This window comes from Peromyscus eremicus, chromosome 18 (genome assembly GCF_949786415.1).
Source record: "Peromyscus eremicus chromosome 18, PerEre_H2_v1, whole genome shotgun sequence".
Taxonomy (NCBI): domain Eukaryota; kingdom Metazoa; phylum Chordata; class Mammalia; order Rodentia; family Cricetidae; genus Peromyscus; species Peromyscus eremicus.
Window position 1 is genome coordinate 32,537,638 of NC_081434.1, and position 25,195 is coordinate 32,562,832.

The 25,195-nt window shown below is 41.9% G+C and overlaps 2 protein-coding genes across 2 annotated transcripts in view; one reads left to right on the forward strand and one right to left on the reverse strand.

The window, feature by feature from the left end:
• Positions 1–11,009, forward strand: part of Plxnc1 (plexin C1) — a 127,411-nt gene extending 116,402 nt beyond the window's left edge. The window contains exons 24-31 of the mRNA XM_059245806.1: positions 194–248; positions 2,474–2,505; positions 2,593–2,700; positions 3,776–3,939; positions 5,492–5,639; positions 7,197–7,337; positions 7,425–7,499; positions 8,582–11,009. Of these exons, the coding sequence (XP_059101789.1) occupies positions 194–248; positions 2,474–2,505; positions 2,593–2,700; positions 3,776–3,939; positions 5,492–5,639; positions 7,197–7,337; positions 7,425–7,499; positions 8,582–8,686 (828 nt within the window). The 3' untranslated portion in view covers positions 8,687–11,009. The remainder of the gene's footprint in view (positions 1–193; positions 249–2,473; positions 2,506–2,592; positions 2,701–3,775; positions 3,940–5,491; positions 5,640–7,196; positions 7,338–7,424; positions 7,500–8,581) is intronic.
• Positions 11,010–12,041: 1,032 nt separating this feature from the next.
• Cep83 (centrosomal protein 83) overlaps positions 12,042–25,195 on the reverse strand; it is a 112,239-nt gene continuing 99,085 nt past the window's right edge. The window contains exons 14-16 of the mRNA XM_059245203.1: positions 15,180–15,283; positions 13,311–13,500; positions 12,042–12,211 (exon numbers count right to left, since the gene is read on the reverse strand). Of these exons, the coding sequence (XP_059101186.1) occupies positions 12,107–12,211; positions 13,311–13,500; positions 15,180–15,283 (399 nt within the window). The 3' untranslated portion in view covers positions 12,042–12,106. The remainder of the gene's footprint in view (positions 12,212–13,310; positions 13,501–15,179; positions 15,284–25,195) is intronic.

Genomic DNA, 25,195 nt, shown 5'->3' on the forward strand with positions numbered 1-25,195 from the left:
CATGAGCCCTGTGAGGACAGTGTCCTGCTGGTGACCCGGCTAACCCTAGCCTGCACACGGTACCCAGGATGTAGCAGCTCTTGATAAATATTTAATAAGTGAGAGAGCATAAGATCTGTCTAATTCCTGAGTTGAAGTTGAGAAATCCATTACATCTGAAAACTCATATATTTTTTTTAATCTCTGCTTTCAGATATCAAATGGATCCACTATAAAAGTCTTTAAGAAGATAGCAAATTTTACTTCAGGTAACCAATACAATAGTGTTAACCTTTTGTTCTCACTAAGCTTTATGAAGCATTGCTTTTTCCTTCTCTTAGACATGCTGTCACAGAGATATGATTGAGTTGTTGCTATGTAATTCTTGGGAAGCTGAGAAAAGCCATTTTAATCTGTTTCTAGTCCTAAGAACCTGAGTTCTGCAGGAGGGAAGGCAACTGTAACCATGTTGGTAGAGCAGGCCCGGCACAGGGCAAGTTGCTGGCTCCCAGCAGCTCTGAACACAGGGCAGCCTCCTCCCTAGGATGGGCACCAACAGAAGAGGCCGCCCTGCATCCGAGCTTCCGCTTGCAGATAACCACACTGCCCTGGACAGGCCGAGCAAGCAAGACAATCCATGCAGAATATCCAAGAGAGCAGTGTGTTAGCGTTGGGGACTTCCCAGACAGCAGGGACGGGAGTCTTACAGGAAAGTCGGCAAGCTGGTCTGTCTTCCTGGCAGCTGCGGGACAGGAGAGCACTGATAACGCCTTGAGAAAATCTGCTGGTCCTGGTCGGGGGGTGGGGGGTCTGTCCTTAGCCCTGGATGGGGGCCTCTCCCCAGCGGGCTCTCTTTGTGCATACACTGTCAACAGGGCATTGTGATTCTTGAGCCAATAGGTGACCCTAGTCTCAGCATCTAGTCTGCAGAACCACATCCCTTTGGCAGGGCCCACCTCCCATCACAACACTGGGCTACACAAAGCCACCCTGTAGAATGGCTGTCATTGTGGCACAAGGAAAATAGCATCACTGAGGGCGAGGAGAGAGCTGTGGCCTGTAAGACTCAAAGACTGGGCCTTCAGAAGAGCCCGCTGTTGTGAGGGCTGAGGACCAGGACCTTAGGCTTGATTTCTTCATGGGACACAAGCACGCTCCCTCCCTATCCACTGTGGCCGAGACCCACCTATTTGGTTTCTGTCCTACTGATACGTGGCTCCTTCCCCTCTGTGCCAATCCCAGCCCTGGATGACCCAACTGTTAGCCAGGCAGCCATAGGAAGGGCACACAGCAGCCCAGTTAAGGCTGGACAAATTCGTTGGCAGTGGTGGCACGCACCTTTAATCCCAGCACTTGGGAGGCAGAAGCAGGTGGATCTGAGTTCGAGGCCAGCCTGGTCTATAGAGCGAGTTGCAGGACAGCCGGGGCTACCCAGAGAAACTCTGTCTCGAAAAAACCAAAAAACCCAAACAAATAAAAAAGATTTCATGGTGTTGAACTTGATAAAGCCAACTGCTACTGATTTCTCAAGCACTTAACACTGTTCTCCAGAGGGCTCCTTCTCTCCCCAAAGCTCTAACCACCACACAGAACTCCTGCTATGGGGCTAGGTCAGTCCTTTGCCTTGCCCTTCATTGAATTCTGACTCCCTAAACATCCAGCACCAAATCCACCAACCTGCTGCTGTATCTGTTCGTCTTCTCCCTCTCCCTCAAGGACAGCCTGTCACTGGTGCTTTATGACCATCAGACCATTCCCACAGCACAGGCTCCTCTTACTAACTAGCCTATGGTTGATCTTCAATGGACTAGTTCCCAAACTTCCTCTTAATTGCTTTAATTTTAGTAGCATTTCTAGACGGTCTAGTCCCGTGCATCTTCAGGGCCTTCACCTGTCGCCTTCCATTTTCTCCTCCTCTTCCCAAACATCCCCTTGCTTTGTGCCTCTCGGTTTGCTTGCCTTCTGAGTTGGACGCAATGTCCTACCTTAGAAGGGGCCCACATTCCTTCCCACCCTGGATCACCTCCTCCCATTTACCAGGCTAATTATTTATTTAGTTTCATCTCTAATAGCCCTTCTTCAAAGAAATCTAGACTCAGACTGGCACCTTTTTACATAGTTCTCCCTCACGGAAATTAAGTAATTGGGCAATTAGTAGCAGAACATGGCTAGCTTAATCCTAGCTGCAGGCCTGGCACACAGGGGTCTCTCTGTTGAGTGACAGGCTGGAACCCCTCCTCCCCGTCCCCAGGAAGTGTCTACTCAGCCTCTGCTCTAACACTTGCAGGGAAAGGGACCCCGCTTCCACTCCAGCCCCTAGCCCCCCTCTTCACACCGTTCAGGTACAGTAGAGGAAAAGGCGCAGCAGTGAAGAGCCCCCGTATAATAGAAGAGCTGTTGCTTTAGAGAACAAATAGGGCTTTTGTGGAGGCCAATTAGTCCGTGGTTGTGTTTTTAATGGGCTCTCTTTTCTCTCCCTTTCTCTGGCGCTCAGATGTGGAATACTCAGATGACCACTGCCATTTGGTGAGTGCCGGGCTGTCTTGCGCTGTCCACCGACCTGCACGCCTTCTCTAGTTTCCCCGGGTAACGCTTCCGCTGTCTTCTTTTTAGATCTTACCAGATTCAGAAGCAGTCCAAGTCGTGCAAGGAAAGAGACATCGAGGGAAACACAAGTTCAAAGTCAAAGAAATGTATCTGACAAAGCTGCTCTCGACCAAGGTACACTTCCTGTTCCCGCCGCGCTTTCATGGCTACCTTGGGGGTATGGGATGTGTTCAGCTTAATTTCTGCTCAAGTGTGAAAACGTTACAAATCCCTTGTGCCTTCTAGCAAAGCAAAATGAAAGTTTAAATTGTAGACATCCTATACCCCCCTTCCATTTTTTTTTTTTTTTTTTTATAAGCTGGAAAGAGAAGCACTTTACAGATTTCTTCTGCAGCATCTTCAATCAGGGCGTTGACTATTGTTCTGTTCCTTTACCCACCACCTCACTATTGTTTTTCGGCTGACAGCATAATTATTCCTTTTTGTTTACTTGTTATTGTAGATAAGCAATAAAACTCCTTTGAATTGCAAATCAAAGACGGGGGAAATCTGTGACGATTAACCTAGTAAATCTTACTGCCTTTTTTTAAAATTTTCTTTTGAGATTCAAGAATTCTGTTCACTTATAAAGGTGTTAGATGGGAAAGCCAGTGGAATGCCAAATCGGGAGCAGATCTTACTGCATCTAGTGTTGAGCAGGTTAACGGATGTCTGGATTTTTGCTCCACTACTGTAACTGTCACTGTCCCCCAGCCTTGTAAGCTTCTCCAGCAAATCTGCTTCGACCTGAGTAGATGGGTGTGGCAGGCAGCGGAGTGAGTGCCCACACCTCTTGATTCTCCAGCTTTCCCAGAGAGCCCTGCCTTCCTTGTTTTTGAGAAAATACTCAACTGCTCTGGGAAGTCCACATTTAAACCCTGAGACAGAAATGCATGCAACAGGAAGAAAATCTAGCAGCAAAGCGTTATCACCGAGTTTTTCCAGGCTGCACGTAACAAAGGCAGAACATCCGTGGCTTGTCTGTATACACAGCTCTCCACCGGGCACTGCATCTCCCTGCTGGCTACAGAGCTTTGCTATCCACACGTTCATGCACCAAGTCGAAACGCAGACACAGACTCTCCGGACCCTTGTCCCGGCCCACGTTGGCCTTTCTCTCATCTTCCTTTGCTCTCAACTTGGAGCTGGCTTTTCCATCAGGTTTTCAAAACTAGCACCCTGACTCTCAGCTTCCCATTCTGTCTTCCAGGTGGCCATCCACTCTGTGCTGGAGAAACTCTTCAGAAGCATTTGGAGTCTGCCCAATAGCAGGGCCCCATTTGCTATAAAATACTTCTTTGACTTTTTGGATGCCCAAGCTGAAAACAAAAAGATCACAGATCCTGATGTTGTGCATATTTGGAAAACAAACAGGTGGGAATGTAGGTGATTACTGACTGTTTCCAAAAACCTAGGGCGGAATCTTAAATACACAGTTACCGTATCAGAATCTCAAGGTTTGACTTCTAGTCTAGAGGACAAAATAACAAAATTCTGTTACCTTCAATGCATGGAAAAGATTTATCTAGAATGTTAGACTAGCAAAGAATGAGAAATTAGTGTTTTATATGGTTTATCCTGTTCTCTTTATTAGAGAAACTGTTATTGTGCCTACAGTAATTGCTTTACAATTTTCAAGCTGTGTGTCTATTTGGATTCCAGATAGAAGTAGTTCACGCTTTTGTCATCTGTAGAGTAGATTTCGTGAGAATTACCCAGGGGTTTTGATGTTAGTTATTTAGCATTTTCCTTTAAGGAGCCGGATATCCCCATTTAGGCTGATACCGCCTCAAAGAGGACTACAGCTTATCGCCCCTATTGGAAATGCTTTGCGCCTCAGCTAGGAAGACCCGGTCATGACGCAATAGAAGGTCTCATGGGAGCTCAGACCCCTCCACACGCTAGCAAGTAGTAAAGGTGAAGCTCCAGAGCCCTTGGTCAGTCCTGTCCTCAGTCCCAGCCTCGTATGCCCCAGGCCCTGCTACTCCACACCCCAGCCACGAGAGACCGTGCCATGGAGAATCCCAGCAGCCATGTGGTAGGCAGCTAGGCCAGAGCTGCAAACAGAGATGTAGGGAGGGCTTCTCAAGTTCATACACCAATATTTACTTAACTGCCTACACTGTGCCTATTGTTGGGCACTTGGTAGTAATGCATGAAACACACCCATGTCCTCACACAATTTGCATTCTGATGGGTAGAGACGGGGACTGGTCTGTGTCCACTGAAGTGCACCAGAGGATGATGTGTGCCATGCAGACAGTAGGAAGAGGGTAAAAATGGCAGGACAGGGTGGACAGAGGCTTCAGAGGAGCTTGTACCCTCTTGGATGAGGAGAGGCTATAACCAGGACTGTGTGGGACAGGGGAGCATTGAGAAGGCAGACCACAGAGCAAAGTCCTCCAAGTGTGAACTTCCCTGGTGTGAGTGGAGGACAGCGAAGGGCCCAGGGGAGATGGAATGAACAGTCTGACGAGTGGTGGAGAGGAGATACCATTGAGGGACAGACAGTCAAGAGAGGAGTGACAAGATCTGAGTCTGTGGTAGAAGAGGACCAGGCCCTGGGGCAAATGATCCAGGTGAGAGTCAGTGACTTAGAGCAGAGTGCCACACGAGAGGGACTGAAGAGGTCAGGCACCACAGCTGTGAGGGAGAAGTTCTTGTGGGTGACATCATCTCGTATAACCCAGATGTGGGGAAATCCTTGTCCAGGGCCATTTTCTGACTTCTCCAGCCCACCCTTCACTCACCGCTGGATTACCCTTCCTGGTTCTGAGTGAGGTTGCCGCCTGCTGCCCATTAGTCGGGCTGGGCAGGTTTCCGTACTTCAGTGACAAGGTCACACACACTCACTTACAAACTGGTGAGCGGCCAGCCCACTTGTTAACAGTCCTGCCTGAGAAGAGATTGTTTTCCCTTCAAACAGCCTTCCTCTTCGCTTCTGGGTAAACATCCTGAAGAATCCTCAGTTTGTCTTTGACATTAAGAAGACTCCACACATAGACAGCTGTTTGTCAGTGATTGCCCAGGCTTTCATGGATGCCTTTTCTCTCACAGAACAGCAACTGGGGAAGGTAAGGCCCAGCTTTGCTTTCTGATACATACATACATACCCCTGAAAATCACTTCCGGCGACCCGTGTTTCGACCCCCCTCTTCCTGCCTTCGCTGCTCCCTTCTCTTCCCTTCTTACTCCTGCCTCTTCAGCCCCTGCCCCCGGCTGGACGGCCATGCCTCCCACCCCACACCCACGGCCCTGCTGCCCATGCCCCCTAAACTCTTCCTTTTCACTCTCTTGGTGCATGTCTTCCTACAACTGGCATCTTTGCTGACTGGCCTCAGTCCTGTGAGGGAAATGCTACCCATTCATCTGCCAGTGTCTCATTCCACACACAGTTTCTTGACGTATATGAAGAACGGCAGGAGACCAGATCTGTCTGACTGTGTCTATGAACTTCCCCAGGGTACCCCCTACTTAAAATGCGTGTGCTCGTAGGAAAAGTAGCCTTTCAAGACATCACTTACTGAGTTCTCAGTACAGCTCAGTTAATCCTTCAGGTACTGTGATTCCCATTTGATACATGAGGAATTCGGGGTGCAGAGAGGTCACAGGTCTTGTTATCACAAAGTAACACAATGGCAAGCTCTCATCGGTCCAGCTACAGGCCTCCCCTGCCATCTGTCAGTGATTCTTCACATCACATTCAGGCTGTGCATTCTCTGCCCAACAACACTGTAAGCTTCTCAAAGGCTGAGACCAGTCACCTTCATCTCTGTACGTTTGATGTCTACGAGTGCTACTTGGATACATAAATGCTTAGTGAATGGATGGTCATGCAACTTGCAGGATTCACTTAAGACCCGATAAGCGCTTCTCAGGACTAACTATCTCAAAGTAGGAAGCCTTCAGAATAATTCACCCAGCCCCTGATTCAGCCACCAAACTCTTGAAAAACATACTAGGACATTAGTCTATCATTAATTCGCCTATCTTCACTGAGAGTTTTTAAAATTTTGCGAATAATGATTTCTTCATCTAGTGGTTTACATATTATCACTACTATACTTCCATAACACCACTCCAATTGCCAAGGGATCTTTGCAAGTCAGACGTCAGAGCCACCATGTGCTTCCCTGAGAAACCGGAAGATCTTTATAATCTAATGAAATGAGGGACAAGCTAGAAAATCTGCCACTGCCAATTACTTACCAGTTTTAGTGATATAAAGGGCTCAATCAGAACTACAATCAAGTCTTTTATACATGCCAAAATTCACTGGTGGGTGAGGATGAGCGCAGTGTTTTAATTCAGGCTTTTTAAACGACCATTAGTAATGAACTATGACTGAAATAAGTTCCATTGTTACCGTAACTCAAAATCATGTAAAAATAATAATTTTAGTTCTTTTATGAGAGGAAGGCTGAATATATTAGCATTTAATCTGCCTGAAAATAACAGTGACTCACCAGAGCTCTCTGGATGGTAGTCAGTCACTCAGTCAACATTTCCTGAGGCCCACTGCCTGAAGCCTTGCTAGCAGGAAGTAATGTTTGTGAAAGTTCAGTCACCCTGCACCATTATAAAGCCCCCCATGGCTTTTTATGCTTCTTGTGGTTGTTGCTGTTTTTCAGGAAGCACCAACTAATAAACTTCTCTATGCCAAGGATATACCAACCTACAAAGAGGAAGTAAAATCTTATTACAAAGCAATCAGGGATCTGCCTCCATTATCATCTTTAGAAATGGAAGAATTCTTAACTCAGGAATCTAAGGTATTACTAAAAAGCAGAAGTAAGCTTATAATGGGGTTACTCAAAAATAGACGTATTTCAGAGCCTCTCAACAAGCCTTTCTTTTAGAAACATGAAAATGAATTTAATGAAGAAGTGGCCTTGACAGAAATCTACAAATACATCGTAAAGTATTTTGATGAGGTAAGATTTTATTTACCCTCAAGCCCAGGACAAGGACTTGGGCGTAGTCCTCCATCCCAAATAGGCAGAAAGGGAGGCCCCAAGCCAGACCCTGCACAGGCTGGCCCTCTTGTCTGTCGTACTGCCCACCTTTAGACCAGCCTGAACTGGAGTTCATGGGGCCTAATGCCACAATAACTCAAGTAAGCCTTGATGAGTAACTTACGGCCCTGTTAAATGGGGCCAGTTTATGTCTGATTGTGGTCTGCTAATAATGACAGCTAAGCCTGTTAAGTCACCTAGCTTCTGTTTTCCACGCTGATGTGAAATCATGATATACTAACTTACGCAACTTATCAAGAAAACAGTGTTCTCATTCGGGCTTTTTAGGACCATTAGTAGGAACTACCATTCTCCTTTATGATTAATTCTCCTTAATCTGGATCCGTTGTTTCCAAATATATGTTAATTCCCCCTTCCCTGATTCCCCCCCACTCAGTCATGCTGGGACAGGCTATCCATGTCAATGGTGAGAATAGCTCACCAATTCCATTTGCTCCTTGAAGATCAAGTGAAGAGCTAAGGTAGGGTAGAGGCAATGAGCTCCTTACACGTGATAAGCATCCCTTGCCAAGGGTGAGAAGGGGAGCCCTGGGGAGGGGAGGGAAAGAGATGGGAGACTCCATCTCTGCTCAGGATGCCCTTGCCTGCTGCATTATGAGGAATCCGTGCCTGCATGCTGGCTGCCCAGGGATGCCTGCTGTGCTTGGAATGGCTGTCACGGGATGCAAAGAGCAGGGCCTTGGGAGTCTGGCCCCATATTTGTAAGCAAATAGTTGGTATTTCTTGCGGGCTTCTATTTCAAGCCCAAGTGTTGTTGATCCTGTGATCATGACTTAGCAAAACAACTTGCAAAGTGAGTATGGAAATGATCGAAGAAAATGCTGGCATCTGTTTCGTACAGATTTTTACCACTCACAGCATCAGGAATGAGAAAAAAAAAGAAAAAAAAAAAAAAAGAAAAGAAAAAGAGCGAGCCCCCCAGAACTGTGAATTGTCATGCTAAAACTCTAATGTAAGGTAACTCTTCTAATTGTCAACAGATTCTAAATAAACTAGAAAGAGAGCGAGGGCTGGAAGAAGCGCAGAAACAGCTCTTGCATGTCAAAGTCTTATTTGATGAGAAGAAGAAATGCAAGTGGATGTGAGCACCCCGGGGCCTGGCTTCACCTGACAGAGCTGTTCTTCAGACAGCCTGGGAGCGCCCCGGCTGTCTGAGCTCCTCTTTGTCGTTCGTTCATTTCTTAAGTTTGCACATGGGTTCCACTTTGAGCGCTGTCTTTTACCAGACCGAGGCACGCACATGCACAGCTTTTAGAAAGCCTGTCAACCACTGTGCCTGTGGGTAGGCCGTGGGACCCTTTCTGTAAATAGAGCTGAAGTGGTTGTTGCAAACAGCCTCCTTGTTTACAGAGAATACAGGGCCAGTAAGCAAGTGTCGGTATTGTAACTACAGTCTCCACTTAAGCACAACGATAGCCAAGTGGTTTCCTTGGAAAACTACCGCTATGTAGCACTTGTGACTACACTGTACTTCTGCAGAAGACAGGGGGTACTAACGATGCTCAAAATGTGAAATGAGTCATTTGGAAACAAGGTGGGGGTGTTAGGGCAACCCTGAGGATCTGCAGCGTTCACTTTCCCCAGTAGTTCTTGGAAAAGCTGAAGGCAGAATTTGGTAGTGTGTACACTTAGCGTTCGTGAGTGTGTGTGTTTAAACCAAAAACTAACAGTGTTGCAACATTGTTGAAAGGGCTCGTGTTTTTCAGTGGTTGCCAGCTGCACTCATCGACTCCCTCCATCTCATCCAAGGAGCTCTAAAGCAAGGAGAGTGGGTGGGTTTCACTGAAATGCAACAGCATTTCTCCAGACTCTGTCCTACTGTGCGTTTCCGTTCCCTTTTGATCTTTTCATGTATCTGGTAGTGGACATGTTGGGTGTTGTAAGCAAAGAGTTCATGGCTTACTTCTGTTTGATCAGAACTGTATGTGGACGTGTAAGTCGCTCCTGTAATCTTACATTTCTATGCTAGTGTCTCCTTGCTTTAGATTTCTGGTGAACCCTGTGGTTATAAATACTTGTGTGTGATTAAAATAAAAGATACATTTTACATTTCATCAAATTGTTGTTCACATTGGAGTATTATATATAAATATATATTTGAGGCCCAAGGCCTGGAAAATATTAGTACAACTTGGTATCTTAGTCTTACTATGTACTTTTTGAAAGTATTCCTTACAGGAGAAAGATTTAAATACTCATTTATTCGTGCCTCTTTTTGTTTTCAAAGAATTTCCTATCCAGTTATAATGTAGTCTTTTTTATTACTGATTTTTTTATTCCCAAATTTTTGCTGCTCATGACCAATTTTAATACCACTGTGTTTTCCTTCTATTAAACAGAAGTAAAGAGTATAATCTGAGAACTCTCACTTCCCTTGTGGCAGGCACCTTTTACCCTTGCTGTTCCAAACCCCCACTGTAGGAAGGAATTTTCTTTCAATCAGCAAATAAAACATTGAGCACACATTCCTTAGAACTATTTACCAGCACTGTATGGACCATCTAGAATGAAATGGGAATTTGTCTTGGTAAATGCAATCCTTTTTGCTCCTTAATGGCCGATCAAGTATAAGAGAGGTAACATCTCAACATCCGTTACTGTCCTGATAGGCACCTTCCCAGTCCTGTTTCTTGTGACCATTGTCTGTCCAATGGACACATTTCAAAACTACCAAATACTTTATTTCTAAGTAGAACGGTGAGAGGTCTGGTCCCCATTTAAAGCTGCTACAGTCTTCAAAGAGGTGAAGGCTTTCCTAAGAGAAAAGTTGGAGGAGAGTTGAGAGCCAAGGGTCGAGAATTGCCCAACAGACTTTCCCTTCTCTGGGGAACAGAACACTCAAAGGTTCAGCCACAGCTTTAGCTAAGTATTACTAAATGCTACACGAGGGTGTCCCTGTCCAGCTCTACGGCATGAGTCCTGTATGGAGTTAGGAACTTTGGGCAAATCACTTCCCTCTTTGTGCCTCAATTTCTGTGTACTATTTCTAACCTACCTCACTGAGGTGGTGTGAAGAGTCACTCGTGTGTGTGTTTGTCAAAAACCTCCAGTGAAAAGCACTATCTAGATCACAGTTTGGATCACATTAGCCAAATGCAGAGAAGGTCCAAATTAGATGTGTGCTGGAGACAATCAGTCACTGGGTCTATATTAAACAGCAACTCAAGAAGCAAATGACAAACAGTATCTATTTTCAAGTTTCTTTGCATATTTTTGGTGCAAAACAATTAATTTATAAACTTTTTTTCTAACACTAGTGTCTAAAGCAGCATCTAAAAATGACTTCTGTTCCTTTTTCTGTATTAGGATTTAAAGTCTATTTCTTACTGTATACCCTGACTGAAGCTGTTCTTGGAGATGAATGTTTTAAATGTCTATATCCAAAAATAAACATTTTGATGTAACAACTGTGGACTGTTTGTCTTTCTTACTCTAAGTGGCTCCATGGAAATGACTTTTCAAGAACAAGATGTCATTGTACATTCCACATAAATAAGCAGCTCCATTAAGGAAATCTGGCTCTTTGCTAAATGATGCCAAGGGCAGCTCGATTATGTTCCTGTCTTCGGTGATCAACTTGGACTTTTGACTGCAAAGTCTTCTGAATAATGAAAAATCCACATAAGTTTGAGCTGAGCTTTGCTTTGTTGATAGGAAATTATTCCAGCAGAATTCCTCTAAAACATGCTACATAAAGAAGCTTCCAATGGGTGCACAGTGAAAAATGAAGTAAATAAAATGTAATTATGTGGTTAGGTCCTAACCAGTGACAAACACAAGTAAATATCAGCAACCCTTCAAGACCCCACTGCTTCAAGTAAGATCAACAACAGCCCTTTGTAGAAACAGCTATAGGACTTAATTTTCTAAAACTTCCAACTCACCAAAGTGAAAAGAAGTGAAATCATCAATTGTTTAGCATATACTATATGATCACTGAAATTAAACACAAAACAGCATAGATATAAAAATATTTATTAAGTTATTTAATAAATTAAGTGCACAGCTTTTAGAAAGGTAGAGATTTCTATAATGAACATATATTTTGAAACTTTTATATTTAGAAACTTTTGTTTTTTTATACTTTTAAATGGTCATCTTTCCCCAAAACTCTTGTTTTGTATACAATAAAGGAGATGTTTACTGATCATGTTATTGTCAAACAGATATCTCAAAGACAAGAAAAAAGGAATTCAAGAGGCATATATTTCAGGCAAAATGCCAGAAAAAAATTCAACAAAATAAAAATTAATAATATGAAAACTTGATTCCTTAATTAGTTCCTTTTATCTTCTGTATTGTCAATACATGCTCTAAGTGTCTGAAACTCCAAATACTTGACTTCGGTTACCATAACCCTCCAACCCTGGAGCCCATGCAGTGCGGCACATGTACCTTTCCTTGAGGCAGCTCGTGATCTGGCAAACAAACGCTAACAAAGCATCTCAATGGCACCTGTTCAACCTCACGCTTTATTGAGTTCCTGGCTTTGCCTTTCTTCAGCATCACTCCCCAGAAGAGCCAAGTTCCTCCAGCTGTTTTCTTTGTGTGGTTTCTAGTTCCTCCAGTCTTTTGCGAAGTAGAGAGAGTTCTCTTTGATGTTGTTCCTCCTTAAAAATGACACACAACAGAAACCTAGAACAACTAGGAAAGTACTTGCCATCTGCCTCTCATATAAAGGCCTCCAACAATGTGGCTGAGAAATGATGTCCACTTTAGCAGTCTAAAACCAGAGTAGCAAGGGTGAAACCATTAACTAGTCCCCCTTCTCTCCTGCCTCAGGCTCTAACCTTAAGCCCAACCCAGTCTGTTCCTCCCTAGGAGTAAAATCCACCAGAGAGCAGTTAGAGAGTGTGCTACAGGCAGGGCACAGGCAGACACAGCGGGCAGCTTTCAGATGAGACTGGGACAGCACATCAATGTACTAAAAGCAGCACCTGGCCTAAGACTCAGTTCCGTGACGACAATCTCTTAGGCCTACGCTGTAAAACAGTTACTTAAAGTCCATCTGAATACCATCCAGTCAAATCTCAGAGCCAAGGCTCTGGAATCAGACAGATCTAGGTTTAGCAAAAGCTTAACTGTCATTTATTCAGCCAGGGCCTTAGGCAAGTTACCACACTGCTCTCAAGTTTCTTCACCTATGAATTGGGAATAAAAGTGGTGCCTTCTCCCAAAGCATTTTTCACTAGTATTAAAATATTATATGGAAAATGCAGTGTGTTGCATTAGTAAGTTCTTTTTTTTTAAAGTAACTTTTTTTTTTTTTTTTTTAAGATTTATTTATTGTGTATATAGTGTTCTGCCTGCATGTGTCCCTGCAGGCCAGAACAGGGCACCAGATCTCATTACAGATGGCTCGGAATTGAACTCAGGACCTCTGGAAGAGCAGTCAGTGCTCTTAACTGCTGAGCCATCTCTCCAGCCCCATTAGTAAGTTCTTGATAGCTGTATATATATTTAAGCTACAAAAGCCAGGCTACTTGAAGACTCACTAGTCATGTTATTTGTCTATAGCAAATATGAGAACTTATTCCCAGAATCATCACTGAAGGGCAGAGTAAATTTAAATCTACTCAGAAAATTTATACAGTAAATGAAAAGAAAGAAGGTAAAACTTCTTACTGTCAAATGAATTTTAACTCTATATTGGTAAAACAAAAGAAAAAACCAACAGAAGTCTTTGTCTCTTTCCTAAAATGCCCATACCTGCATATGAGGAGGAAAGGAGAGTTCCATTCCAGGAACTACAGCTGACGACTGAAAGTTAGCAGGGTGGAGCGATGCTGGTGGAGGCAGGTCAGGAACCAAAATCAGACTTCGAAATTCATTATGTCTCCTCTGTATGTCCTTCAGTCGTTTTTGAAGCCTTGTATATTCTTCAAATGGAACATTTTGTCTTAAAGAGAAAAAGCATTTCTGTTCTGTAACAGTTACACCCTAATGAAGATCAGAATATCATTTTTAATTGGGAAAGACTCTTAAATTATAACATCCATCTATCTGAGAATCTACTTATTTAGAAAGATAAACAGAAAAATGACCTTTCTATTGCCACACACTACACCCCTGCAGCTGGAACTGATATGGAATTCACTTTGCAGCCAAGGATGGCTTTACACTGGGATTATAGGTGTGCCACCACACCCAGCTAAAATACACATACATATATACATACACACACACACAAACACACACACACACACACACACACACACACACACACACACACACACAGACAGAGACAGAGAGAGAGACAGAGACAGAGAGAGAGAAAGACAAGAGTTTAGGGAACTCTAGGTTTGCCAAATACACGGAGACCACAAGGTGGTGTATAGGGCATGGACACCCCTCGCCCATCCTTTTTCCTTTCCACCTCTTCCAAATGGCAGTTGATCTGTGTCCTTCAGAGTATTCTTTAAAAGAACTGCTCTCAAGGATTTTCCTCAGTTTTGTGAGCAACTAGCAAATCAATAGAGCTGAAGGAGAGGGTCACTGGAACCCCAATTTACAGCCTGTCAATCAGAGGAACAGGTTATAACCCAGGCTTTATGACTGCCATCTAAAGTGGAAGTGGTCTTGTAGGACTCAGCCTGAGTCAGTGTCAGAACTGAATTATAGGACACTCAGACTATGTCCACTAGAGAACTTTTGTCCAGGAACACCAGAACACAACAGGGAACACTGCTGTACAATACAGGCAAATTCCATTTCAGAAAAGTCCAACTCCTCATTAAGTGAGTAAGACTAACATTAATTAACAGTTCAAAAAGATTTTGTCACCTTAGATCAAATGGGTCATATAATGTCATTATCACCAACTTAGCAGTATGAGTCCTCTCAGCTCAAAGAACACCAATGATTGTGATTAGCAGCTGACATGATGTTCAGAACTACACCACCACCACAACTTTGTTTCCATACAAGAACTCACACCACTCCCAGAACAACACCAGGCCCTGTACTGTGCTGAAGGCAGTGAGTGTCTTTTTTCTGTTAACAGCCCCAACACTACAAATACCTCGTATGTGATCGAGACTTTTGGCTTGAAGGAACATTAAGTTAAAAAAAAAAAAAGTAAAAGGTGATGTATTTCAGAAATCTTGTAAATACTATAAGGTTTTTTGAGATGGGATCGCAATATGCAGCCCTAGCTGGCCTGCAGCTTGTTACATAAACCAGGCTGACCGCAAACTCACAGATATCTACTTGTCTCTGCCTCCAGAGTGCTGGCCATGAACATGCAGTTCAAAATAAAATGTAAGGTACAGTATACCCAGAAACAACATTTGGGGACTGGAGAGATGATTTAGCAGTGACGAGTACTTGCTGCTCTTCCAAAGGATCAGAGTTTAGTTCCCAGCATCCACATGGTGGCTCACAACAGCCTGCAACCCCAGTTCCAGGGAACCTCATACCCTTTCCTAGCCTCTGCAGATGCCTGCAAGCATGTGGTGCAAAGAAACTCATGCAGGCGCAGGCGCAGACACACACACACACACAACGGATAAGCAAACAGTAAACAGAAACTAAGTTCTCCAACATTACCATGGGGCATATGACATACTCACACATTACCTATTTAACACCTGGTTTTCTGTTTCTAATTCTTCTTTCTTTGCCTCCAAGACTTCCACTTTTTCCTGAAGTCTCTTCAATTTGTTTTCATGAAGAGATTTTCTCTAGAAAAAAGGAAAAAAAACTAATATGAAAAAAGTATGTTGATACCTAATTTCCTATTTGAACAAAGTGATGGTTGATATTTAAGGCCTTTTTGTAAATTTAGAGATTAATATTTTCAGGGATATTAGGGACAAAGATTAGTATATAGCTTTGTACTGAAACTGCAAAAGCAAGAAACATAGATCTACATCACACCCTCAATGGGACAAACAGAATCATTATGAATGCCTACCAGAAAACTGGGATCAATAACCAAATCTTTGCACATAAACTCCAGAAAGGGAAGGAGTCTTACTGAGTATGCCCGCCATCTGCAAAGGGAAGCATGAGCTCTTTATGGTCTCTGATGATATACATAGTTAAAGAACCCAGAACACAACTTAAAAGTCCATTTGAAATCGATAAATTACTACCAAAGCAAAAAAAGGACAAGAATGCTAAGATAAAGCACAAGCGTACCTTAGTTTAAAAGTATGTATTTCTAAATACTAAAAAAAATTGATTTAATTTTATAATAAAGTTTCTACAAGTGAACACTCTGATTTTGTTAAATTTATGGAATAAGGGTGTAATGCAACAGGACTATAAGAACAAAAGCATATTTTCAGTTTTTATTAACAGGTTTTAAAAATAGAAAGATACCCATCACGTTGGAAATAATTTAGCAGCTGCAGATCTCTTAAATATGTTTTCTGTTTATTGAAGCATAACAAGCTTGTTTAAAAAAAAAAAGCAGACTGTAAATGCAAAGCCCCATGAAAATGCACAAAGCCAATACTGGCACGACCACTTCACAGGTCAAGAACACTGCCAGGTAATGCCCGTACCTCTCCCCCTTCTCGTCACGACCCCTGCATTGTCTAAGGTAACCAACTAATTTATTTCAAAGCTATGGTTCTGCTAACTGTTGACCTTCATGAACTGCAAAAAGAGTATAGCCTTTTGCAAATGCTATTTTCTTTCACTCAGCACACTTGTGAGATTATTATGTCATTTATTCAAGGTCTGGTTCATTCACTGCCCCATACTGTTTTCCACCTGTGACTACGACATTTATTACATTCACCCAGTCCACTACTAAGGGTCATTTAGGTTACTTCCAGTTTGTCAGAACTGGAGGTTAAGTGTTCCAGAAGTGACACTTTTGTGGGCATTCCTTAGCCTTCATTATCCAACATCCATAAAGGTCTCATGTTCCTCCTGGCATACGTACGCTGGCAAAGTTACCACTCCTCTACCTTATGACTGCACTTATTTACTTATGGCCTGGGGAACACGGATGCCCATCTATCTCATTTGTATAAGAGAAACTATATAGCATATATCCTTTGCATCAATGTTTTTTTCTAAGCTTTTTCTCTGTGTAGAAGCAATGTTACTGGCTATTATAGTAGTAATTTTCCATTGTTATATTGCTGTCCATTGTACAAATGTAGCACATTTCAAACATTTTCCTACTGATGGAAATTTCAATTGTTTCCAGTTTGGAAGTACCAACAAACTTTACCTAGGCCATGGAGTATAGCCTTGGTATAAAAATGATTCTATCAACTACACACCCACCAGCTTGACGTAGAGAGTTCACAACCTTGCCAAAATTTGTTAGACTCAGTCACTTATATTTTAGTCATTCTGGTGTCGTGTGTTAGTATGTTACTGCAAAAGTTTGTAACTTTTCCGATAGTTTACTCAAGATATTAAATATCTTTTCTTATCCTATCAGCCACACGTGTGTTTTAGAAGTGTTGTGTATACGCGTGTTTGTGCTTGGTCTAGTTTTTGCTCAAAAAAATTTTTTTTGAGTAATTTCATTGTTCTTTCAATATTCAGGTTATGAACCCTTTTATACATGAATTTATTGCAGATTCATGTCTCAACCTATTGTGAGATTTTGTGTTTTACATTTTTTTACTTATTTATGAGTGCTTGGTCTACATGTACTCCTGTGCATCGTGTGCATGCCTGACACTAACTGAAGACCATGTACACATCATGAGCATGCCTGACACTAACTGAAGACCATGTACTCCTGTGCATCGTGTGCATGCCTGACACTAACTGAAGACCATGTACTCCTGTGCATCGTGAGCATGCCTGACACTAACTGAAGACCATGTACTCCTGTGCATCGTGTGCATGCCTGACACTAACAGAAGACAGGATTGGATTCTCGAGGACTGGGGATATAGACAGTTGTGACCTGTCATGTGGGTGCTGGGAATGGAGCCCAGGTCCTCTGGGAAAGCTCCCAGTACTCTTAACCACTGAGCCATCTCTCTTAAAGAAAAGCACCTTCCTTTGTTATCTAGCCTCTAGGGGGCTGTGAATTGTAGGCTGGTTCTCCTGTACAAGGGATGCATGGATTTCCCTGGGAAGAGGAAATAGATCTCTTGGGTAAACTGAGCGGGGTTAGGGGGAATGGGAACTTGAAGGATCGGGTTGGGCAGGCTGGGTGCAGGAGGTGGTTTGGGGACAGGACGGAGGGCTAAGGAGAAACCTGGTGCCAGGGAAACTCAGAAATCCACAAGGATGACCCCAGCTAAGACTCCTAGCAATAGTGGAGAGGGTTCCTGAACTGGCCTTCTCCTGTAATCAGACTGGTGACTACCCTAATTGTCATCACAGAGCCTTCATCCAGTAACTGATGGAAGCAGATGCAGAGATCCACAGTCAAGCACTGGGCTGAGCTCCTGGAGTCCTGCTGAAGATGGGGAGGAGGGATTGTACGAGCCAGGGTAGGTCAAGGTCATGACAGAGAAACCCAGAGACAGCTGAGCTGAGCTCATGGGAACTCACAGACTCTGGACCAACAGTCAGGGAGCCTGCATGGGACCAACCTAGGCCCTCTGCATATATGTAACAGTTGTGTAGTTTGGTCTGTTTGTGGGGCTCCTAGCAGTAAGATCAGGACCTGTCCCAGACACTAGGCTGGCTTTTGGGAACCTGGTCCCTATGCTGAATTACCCTGCCCAACCTTTATACAGGGGGAGGAGCTCTGTCCTACCTCAACTTTGATGAGCCCTGTTTTATTCAAGCCATGGGAGGCCTGTCCCTTTCTGAATGGAGACGGAGGAGGAGGGGGTGGGTGGGGAGGGGAGGTAGAAGGGAGCGGGGGAACGGGCAGAGAGGAGGGAGAGGAAACTGTGGTAGGTATGTAAAATAAAGAAAAAAAAACTGTTAATAATATATATATATATGGACCTTTCCAGGCAGGATGTTTTACTGGAGCTCCAGTTTGCACATTAATTTACATGCCTTTTCAGTAGCAAGCTTTATATTACCAAATTTCTCAGAATTGTAAGATATTTTCAAATCCAAAGTGTGTAACTTAAAGGAACTTTAAATGTGTGTGTGTGTGTGTGTGTGTGTGTGTGTGTGTGTGTAAGAATTTATCATCTTAATTCTTGGAAAGACTAGAAAATTTTGTGTTGTGAAATTGGAATACTGGCAAAAATTATCATCAGATTTAAGCTTCTACAAATAGTCAAAAGTCTAAAATGATTTTAATCTTTTTTTAGTAATAAATGGCATTAATACAGTGTGAACTCTTAGAAATACAAAAGAATTGACCAAACAACACATCTAAATTTTATAAATGTTTTGAGTGTCTAATTCTTCTGTTATAGAAAATGTAAAATTATAGATATTTGGCATTAAAAAACAAGCATAGAACAGAACTTTCCAAAACAATAACAATAAACACTTGTTAATTTAAAAAAGGCACCTTTCAAGAAAAAAATTTTTAATTTTCAGAAAATTTACTTTTATTTTGAAATTGTCAATCATATCTTTTATAGTTAGTTATTGTAGAATATTATTTTAAGGTGTGTTATTTTTGTTATTTTGTTATTTTGTTTATGTTGCATATGTTTAACTCTGTGAAGCTGTGTTACTGTGCCTGTGTGTTTACTGATGGTCTAATAAAGAACTGAACAGCCAATAGCAAGGCAGGAGAAAGGATGGGCGGGATTGGCAGACAGAGAGATCTAGCAGCCAGAGAAGGAGGATTCCTGGGGCCAGCCACCCAGCTACACAGCAAGCCATGGAGTAAGAATAAGATTTACAGAAGTAAGAGAATGGGAAAAGCCCAGAGGCAGAAAGTAGACAGGATAATTTAAAGTTAAGAAAAGCTGGCAAGAAACAAGCCACACTAAGGCCGGGCATTTATAATTAAAAATAATCCTCAGTGTGTGATTTATTTGGGAGCTGGGTGGCGGGCCCCCAAAAGAGTTAAAACAACCAACAGCAGTGAGTACTTTTTGTGCCCTATTTAAGAAATGTTTCTTTATTCCAGCATCCTATGGTTTCCTCCCAAGTTATTTTATACTGGCTGTATTTACTTTCACCTTTCACTTCTAGGCACATGGATCCTTTTTATCCACATCACAGTGTTGAGTGAAGGACAAGTGATGGATACACAGCCCTCAAGATTCCTCTCTCCTGAAATGCAGGGGTGGACACTTCTGTAGCAAACTCTCACTTGCTTCCTGTATCTCCAAGATAGCCTTGGTTATGCTGCTCCTTCCATTACTCTATACGGTTTACAGTTTATTTATACAAAGGAATGTCCAAAGATTTTGATTACATTTAATTTGTAGATCTACTTGTATAGAACATGGATCAATAATGAATTTCCCAAAGCATGAACATGATACAGTTTTCTTCTTTAATCATTCTTTAAATTTTTCAGAGTAGTCTAGTTTTAAATATAGGTTTTTATATATCATAAGATTCATGCCTAAATATTTAAATTTCTTCTGCTATTGAAAGTGAAATTTACATATTTCATTTTGCAAGTTGTGCATAAAGATAACTAGTTTGTTGCCTGACTTTTTAACTATCAACTCTAAAAATTTACATATCTTAAGTTGGGTGTGGTGGCAAGTCTTTAATTCTAGCACTCAGGAGGCAGAGGCAAGAGAATCTCTCTGAGTGCAAGGTCAGCCCTGGATACATAGCAAGACTGTCTCAAAAAAATAAATCAAGTAAATAAATAAACACCCTGAACCTATTTTAATACTTACTGCTACATTTGTTTCATGTATAATCCTTTAATTTATGAATGACAATCTTACTCCTTTCTCTCCAATCATTATATCCATTTCTTTTTACTTTATTAAATTAGGTAGCACCTCCAACATAATAATGAACAAAATGTTGATAGTGGACTGATTTGTCTTGTTCCTGAACTTGGATGAATAAGGGAGATATTTAATGTTTAATCAGTAAGTGTGTTAGCTAGAGGATTTTGTAGGTACCAATGACCACCCTGAAAACCCCTTCCTACTACTAACTTGGTAATAGCTTCTGTTAGGAAAGGCACTGGATTTCTTCAGCAGTTCTCTACGTCCAACAGACAGTCATAGTAGTTTGCCTTCTATTTTGATAGGTCACTGAACTATACTGGTCAGTTTTGCATGCTAACCCACTTTTAGTCTTGGAATAAACCTTACTTACATTATTTAATATATAATTATACTGAGTTTGCTAATATTTACAACTTTGTACCTCTTTTGACTGCAGCAGATTTGAACCTCATAAAATACATGAGGACACTCTTTCTACTTTTCTATTACTTGGGAAAATTAAGACTAGTATTATTTTTCCTTAATTATTTACAAGAATTTACCAGAGAAGCCAAAGGAAGAATTGTCTTTGTGGGAGGTTTTAATTAAAGATCCCATTTCTTTATCCTTAAGAGAAGACTCCAGATTTCCCAATTATTCTCATACCTGCTTCATTAAGACATTCATGGAATGTATTACTTTCATTTAAATAGATACTCAGCATGATTATTTGTATAATATTCTTTTTATTTTTACTATTTATACATTATGTAGTAGTAACCACTTTTCCATCAATGATAAACATTTGTCTTTGTCTGATCGGTCCTTTGAGGTGTCTGAGAACTCCCAACTTCACCAATCTTTTCAAAATCTGTCCCTGAGACTGCTTGGCTCTCATCTGGAGTGTGTTCCTATTTGTTGTCATTTTCTTATATGCCCGGCTTTGCACTTCGGAAACACTGAGTTACTTTTGTGTGAGGAGCATATGCTGCAGGACGCATGTGGCGATCAGAGGACAGCCAAGAGCTGGTTCTGGGAGGGACTGAACTCAGCCAGGCTCTCATGCACGGCAGCAGGCACCTTTACACTCTGGGCCATCTCACTACCCTGGGGTGGGTATTTCTGTGAACTATTTCTTACAGCAATTTAAATTTTCAAGAAAGCCAAACAAAAAGTGGGAACTTTCCAGCTGCTGCCTTCTCCACTCAACTTACATTATTAACTTCTTACATTGCTAAGGAACACTTGTCAAAACTGATAACCAACACTAAAGGATCATTGAACCCAAAGGGTATAGCTGCACAGGGCTTATTCTTTTCACCAGACATCTCTACGGCTTTACACCGAATGTTCGTCCTAGTCGCTACTGTGAGAGCACCACACCATGGTGCTCTAACTACTCATCCTTTCCTCCATCTTCAAAGCCTGGCAGGCACAGACCTTTTCACTCTCCCTATAGTTCTGCTTTATCATTCTTATACTTGGAATCATATTCTTTGAGCTAGCAAAATGCACGTAAAGTTCTTCACTGTCTGTGTGGCTCAGCAACTCCCTTTTTTACTGCTAATAATAAACTATATGAGTGTACCACAGTTTATCCATCTACCTATTGAAGGATACCTTGATTGTTTCCAAGTATTGGCATAAAGCTGCTATAACTGTGTTTCAATTCTTCATAAAGATGAATGATCTAGCCAGGTGGTGGTACACGCCTTTAATCCCAGCACTCGGGAGGTAGAGCCAGGTGGATCTCAGTGAGTTCAAGGCCAGCCTGGTCTACAGAGTGAGATCCAGGACAGGCCCAAAGCTACATGGAGAAATGCTGTCTCGAAAAACCAAAAAAAAAAAAAAAAAAAAGAATGATCTAAACTGATTTGAGTAAATAGCTTGGAATGTAACAGATGAGTCATAAAGAGTTATATACATTGTATAACACTGACCAAAGTGCCGGTGGTAGCACATTCTGCATTCCCACCAGCAAGGAATACAAGAGTTCCTGATCCTCTACGTCTCCACTAGTAATGGGTTGTGTATTGGATTTTAACCACTCTGGGTGCATAGTGTTATCAGTGTTATCTCCGTTTTGTATTTATGTAGACTGTGCATCACATATAAAAATCTGAAGAAATAATTTCCTACCCATAGCAACGTTATTTTTCTTAAAGTAGTCACATTTGCTTCTGGTAGACAGCTAGGAACATTAGCCATATGTGTAAGTTTAACTCACGTTTAAGGACTGAGACTTGAAGCTCTGCTTCAGTGTTTACAGAGTCAGATTTACCTTTGTCCAAGAGTGAATCTCTATAGGATCCCAATCCAAAGCACTAGAAGATTGATCTAAACTCCTGTTTGTGGCAGTCTGAAATCCAATTATTGCTGCCCAAGCCCCTGAGGCTGTCCAAGCTTTGCTCAACCTCTCAACCTCCCAGCTTTCTCTTCTGGAACCACAAGTTTCCCTTCAGGAAAAAGGAACTCCAGGTACCATGCTCACCCTCTAGGAACTACACTTCAGGACACTGGTTTCACTGACTTGCTAGCTCTCTGGGATCTTCATGGGGACATTTTATACAATTCTTCCAGGTGTTGTTATGGTTAGCTTCGTCTTGCCCAAACTATTTTAACAAAATATTTGAAATCTTGGGTAATTTATGAACAATAGAAATGTATTTCTCTTTATTCTGGAGTTTGGGAAGTCCAAGATCACAGTGCTGATAAAATCTGATGAGGAAAAAAAAAAAAATCTGATGAGGACCTACTTCCGCACAGACGGTGCCTTGGCTCCTAACAAGGCAAAAAGGACAAAGACAGTTTTTGTGGCCTCTTTAATGAGGGCATTAAGCCCAATCACTGGGCACTGTCATTGTGACCCAACTATCCCCCAAATACATTTTGTACGAACTGCTTAGTGAGTCAGAATTTCATCATATATTGAAGACAGGAGTCATTATGTGGCCCAGTCTGGTCTCAAGCTCACAGCAATCATACTGCTTCAGTTTTCCAAATGCTGGGATTCAAGGGGTACATTAGCAAGCCTGGCTTAGATTTCATTGTATAAATCTGGGTAGGGGGACAATCAACATTCAAATCATAGCCTATGGGTACATCTGATTCACCTGTTTCCTAGTCTATGTTAAGAAAAGTACTACTCCTTTCAGATATTTTAAGACAGCTAATTAGTATATGATCATGTAAATACACAATCTAAAAATCTAGTTGCATTTCTCCATTTACTGGTTATTTCAGTTACAGTAAAACATACAAATATTTCTCTTATCGATCTTTGAGATTTATTATTATTTTAATTATATGTGTCTATATGGAATGTGTACATGAGTACAATGCTTTCAGAGGAACTAACAAGTATGTGTGAGCCACCAGATGATGTGGATCCTGCAAAAGGAACTTGGGTCCTTTAGAGGACCAACAAACACAATGAGCCATCTCTGCAGACATCAATAACCATTGATTGAGCATGTCTATTAGGAAAATATATATACATATTTATGCATCCACACAACATGTATAACTGTGTCCTATACTTACTAAAGGTAATAATACAGAATAAAGAGATCTATAAAATCATGGAAGAACCAGTCTAGGGAATGTGAAAAAAAAGAAACCAACTAGGTTCCATTATTCTGTAATTTACAGGGATGTAGACTGACCTGAAGGTTCTCCAGTAGGACTGGTAAGTAACAAACACTGTCTGAAGAAAATTCCCAGCGTAAGGGATACTGTGAACTTCCAGACAGGATTCCTGTCCAGTGGTGTCTTCATCCACTAAGCACTATTTAGCACATGAACTAAAGGGGACCTTCTCTTTCCTCACTCTGTGAAAACACAGCCAGGAGATACCATTTAGCAGCAGAAAGTGGGCCTTCACTCAGCCCATAATCTACAAATGCACAGTAGTGGACTTCCTAGCCTCTTCAACAATGAAGACCGAATTTCTATTGTGCATGAGCTATTCCACTGATGATGCTTTTGTTATAGCATGCTGAAAACAAACTGTCCCTCCCCCTTAAACTGAATCTCATCTCGTCTGCCTACTAAAGGGCGTTACTGTTCCCTTTACCTTTTTCTGTGTGCTTTTGAAATACCCTACAATTTCTTCCTTTTTGAAAAATACCCAGCCCTCCCTGGCTACTAATCCCATTTCTCTGCTCTTTTTCACAACTAAACTCCTTAGACAAACCAATGTTTCCATATAACCAGCTCTCACTGACTCCACTTGAATTATTCCTGCCTATTTACTACTCCACGGAAATAAGTCTTGTGAAGGTGACCAGCACATAGTGAAATCTATCCTTAGCCTTCATGTGCTATCTTATCATCAGACCTATTAATGTCACTTGATTCCAAGTGACCCTTTGCGAGGCATTTCTTCATTTGGCATAAAGTTCTTCTTTTGGTTCTATCATACTGGCCACCACCTGGTTCCTCCTCTTCAACTTCTAAAGTTCAGAATTCCTTAAAGTTCAATTCTCAGATCTATTCTCATTGAATTGTACTGCGTTACATCCCATTTATATGCTGACGAGTCCAGCTTCTAATTTACCAAACCCAGTCTACTCTCTTCTAGTTATGAATTTCTCATCTCCATGTGGAAGCTGGATGTGCATTTGTATCAGTCAGTGTCATATTACTGGAACAAGGTATCTGAGGTAACTAACTGACAAAGAGAAAAGGTCTATTTAGCTTACAGATTTAGAGTTCCAGGCTAAGGTCAGGTAACCCCACTGCTTTGGTACACTGTGGCAGGAGAGTGTAATGGAACAAATCACTTATAAGTCAGAAACCACGTCAAGTAGAGAGGGAGGCCCCGCTCTCCTTTCAAGCACATCT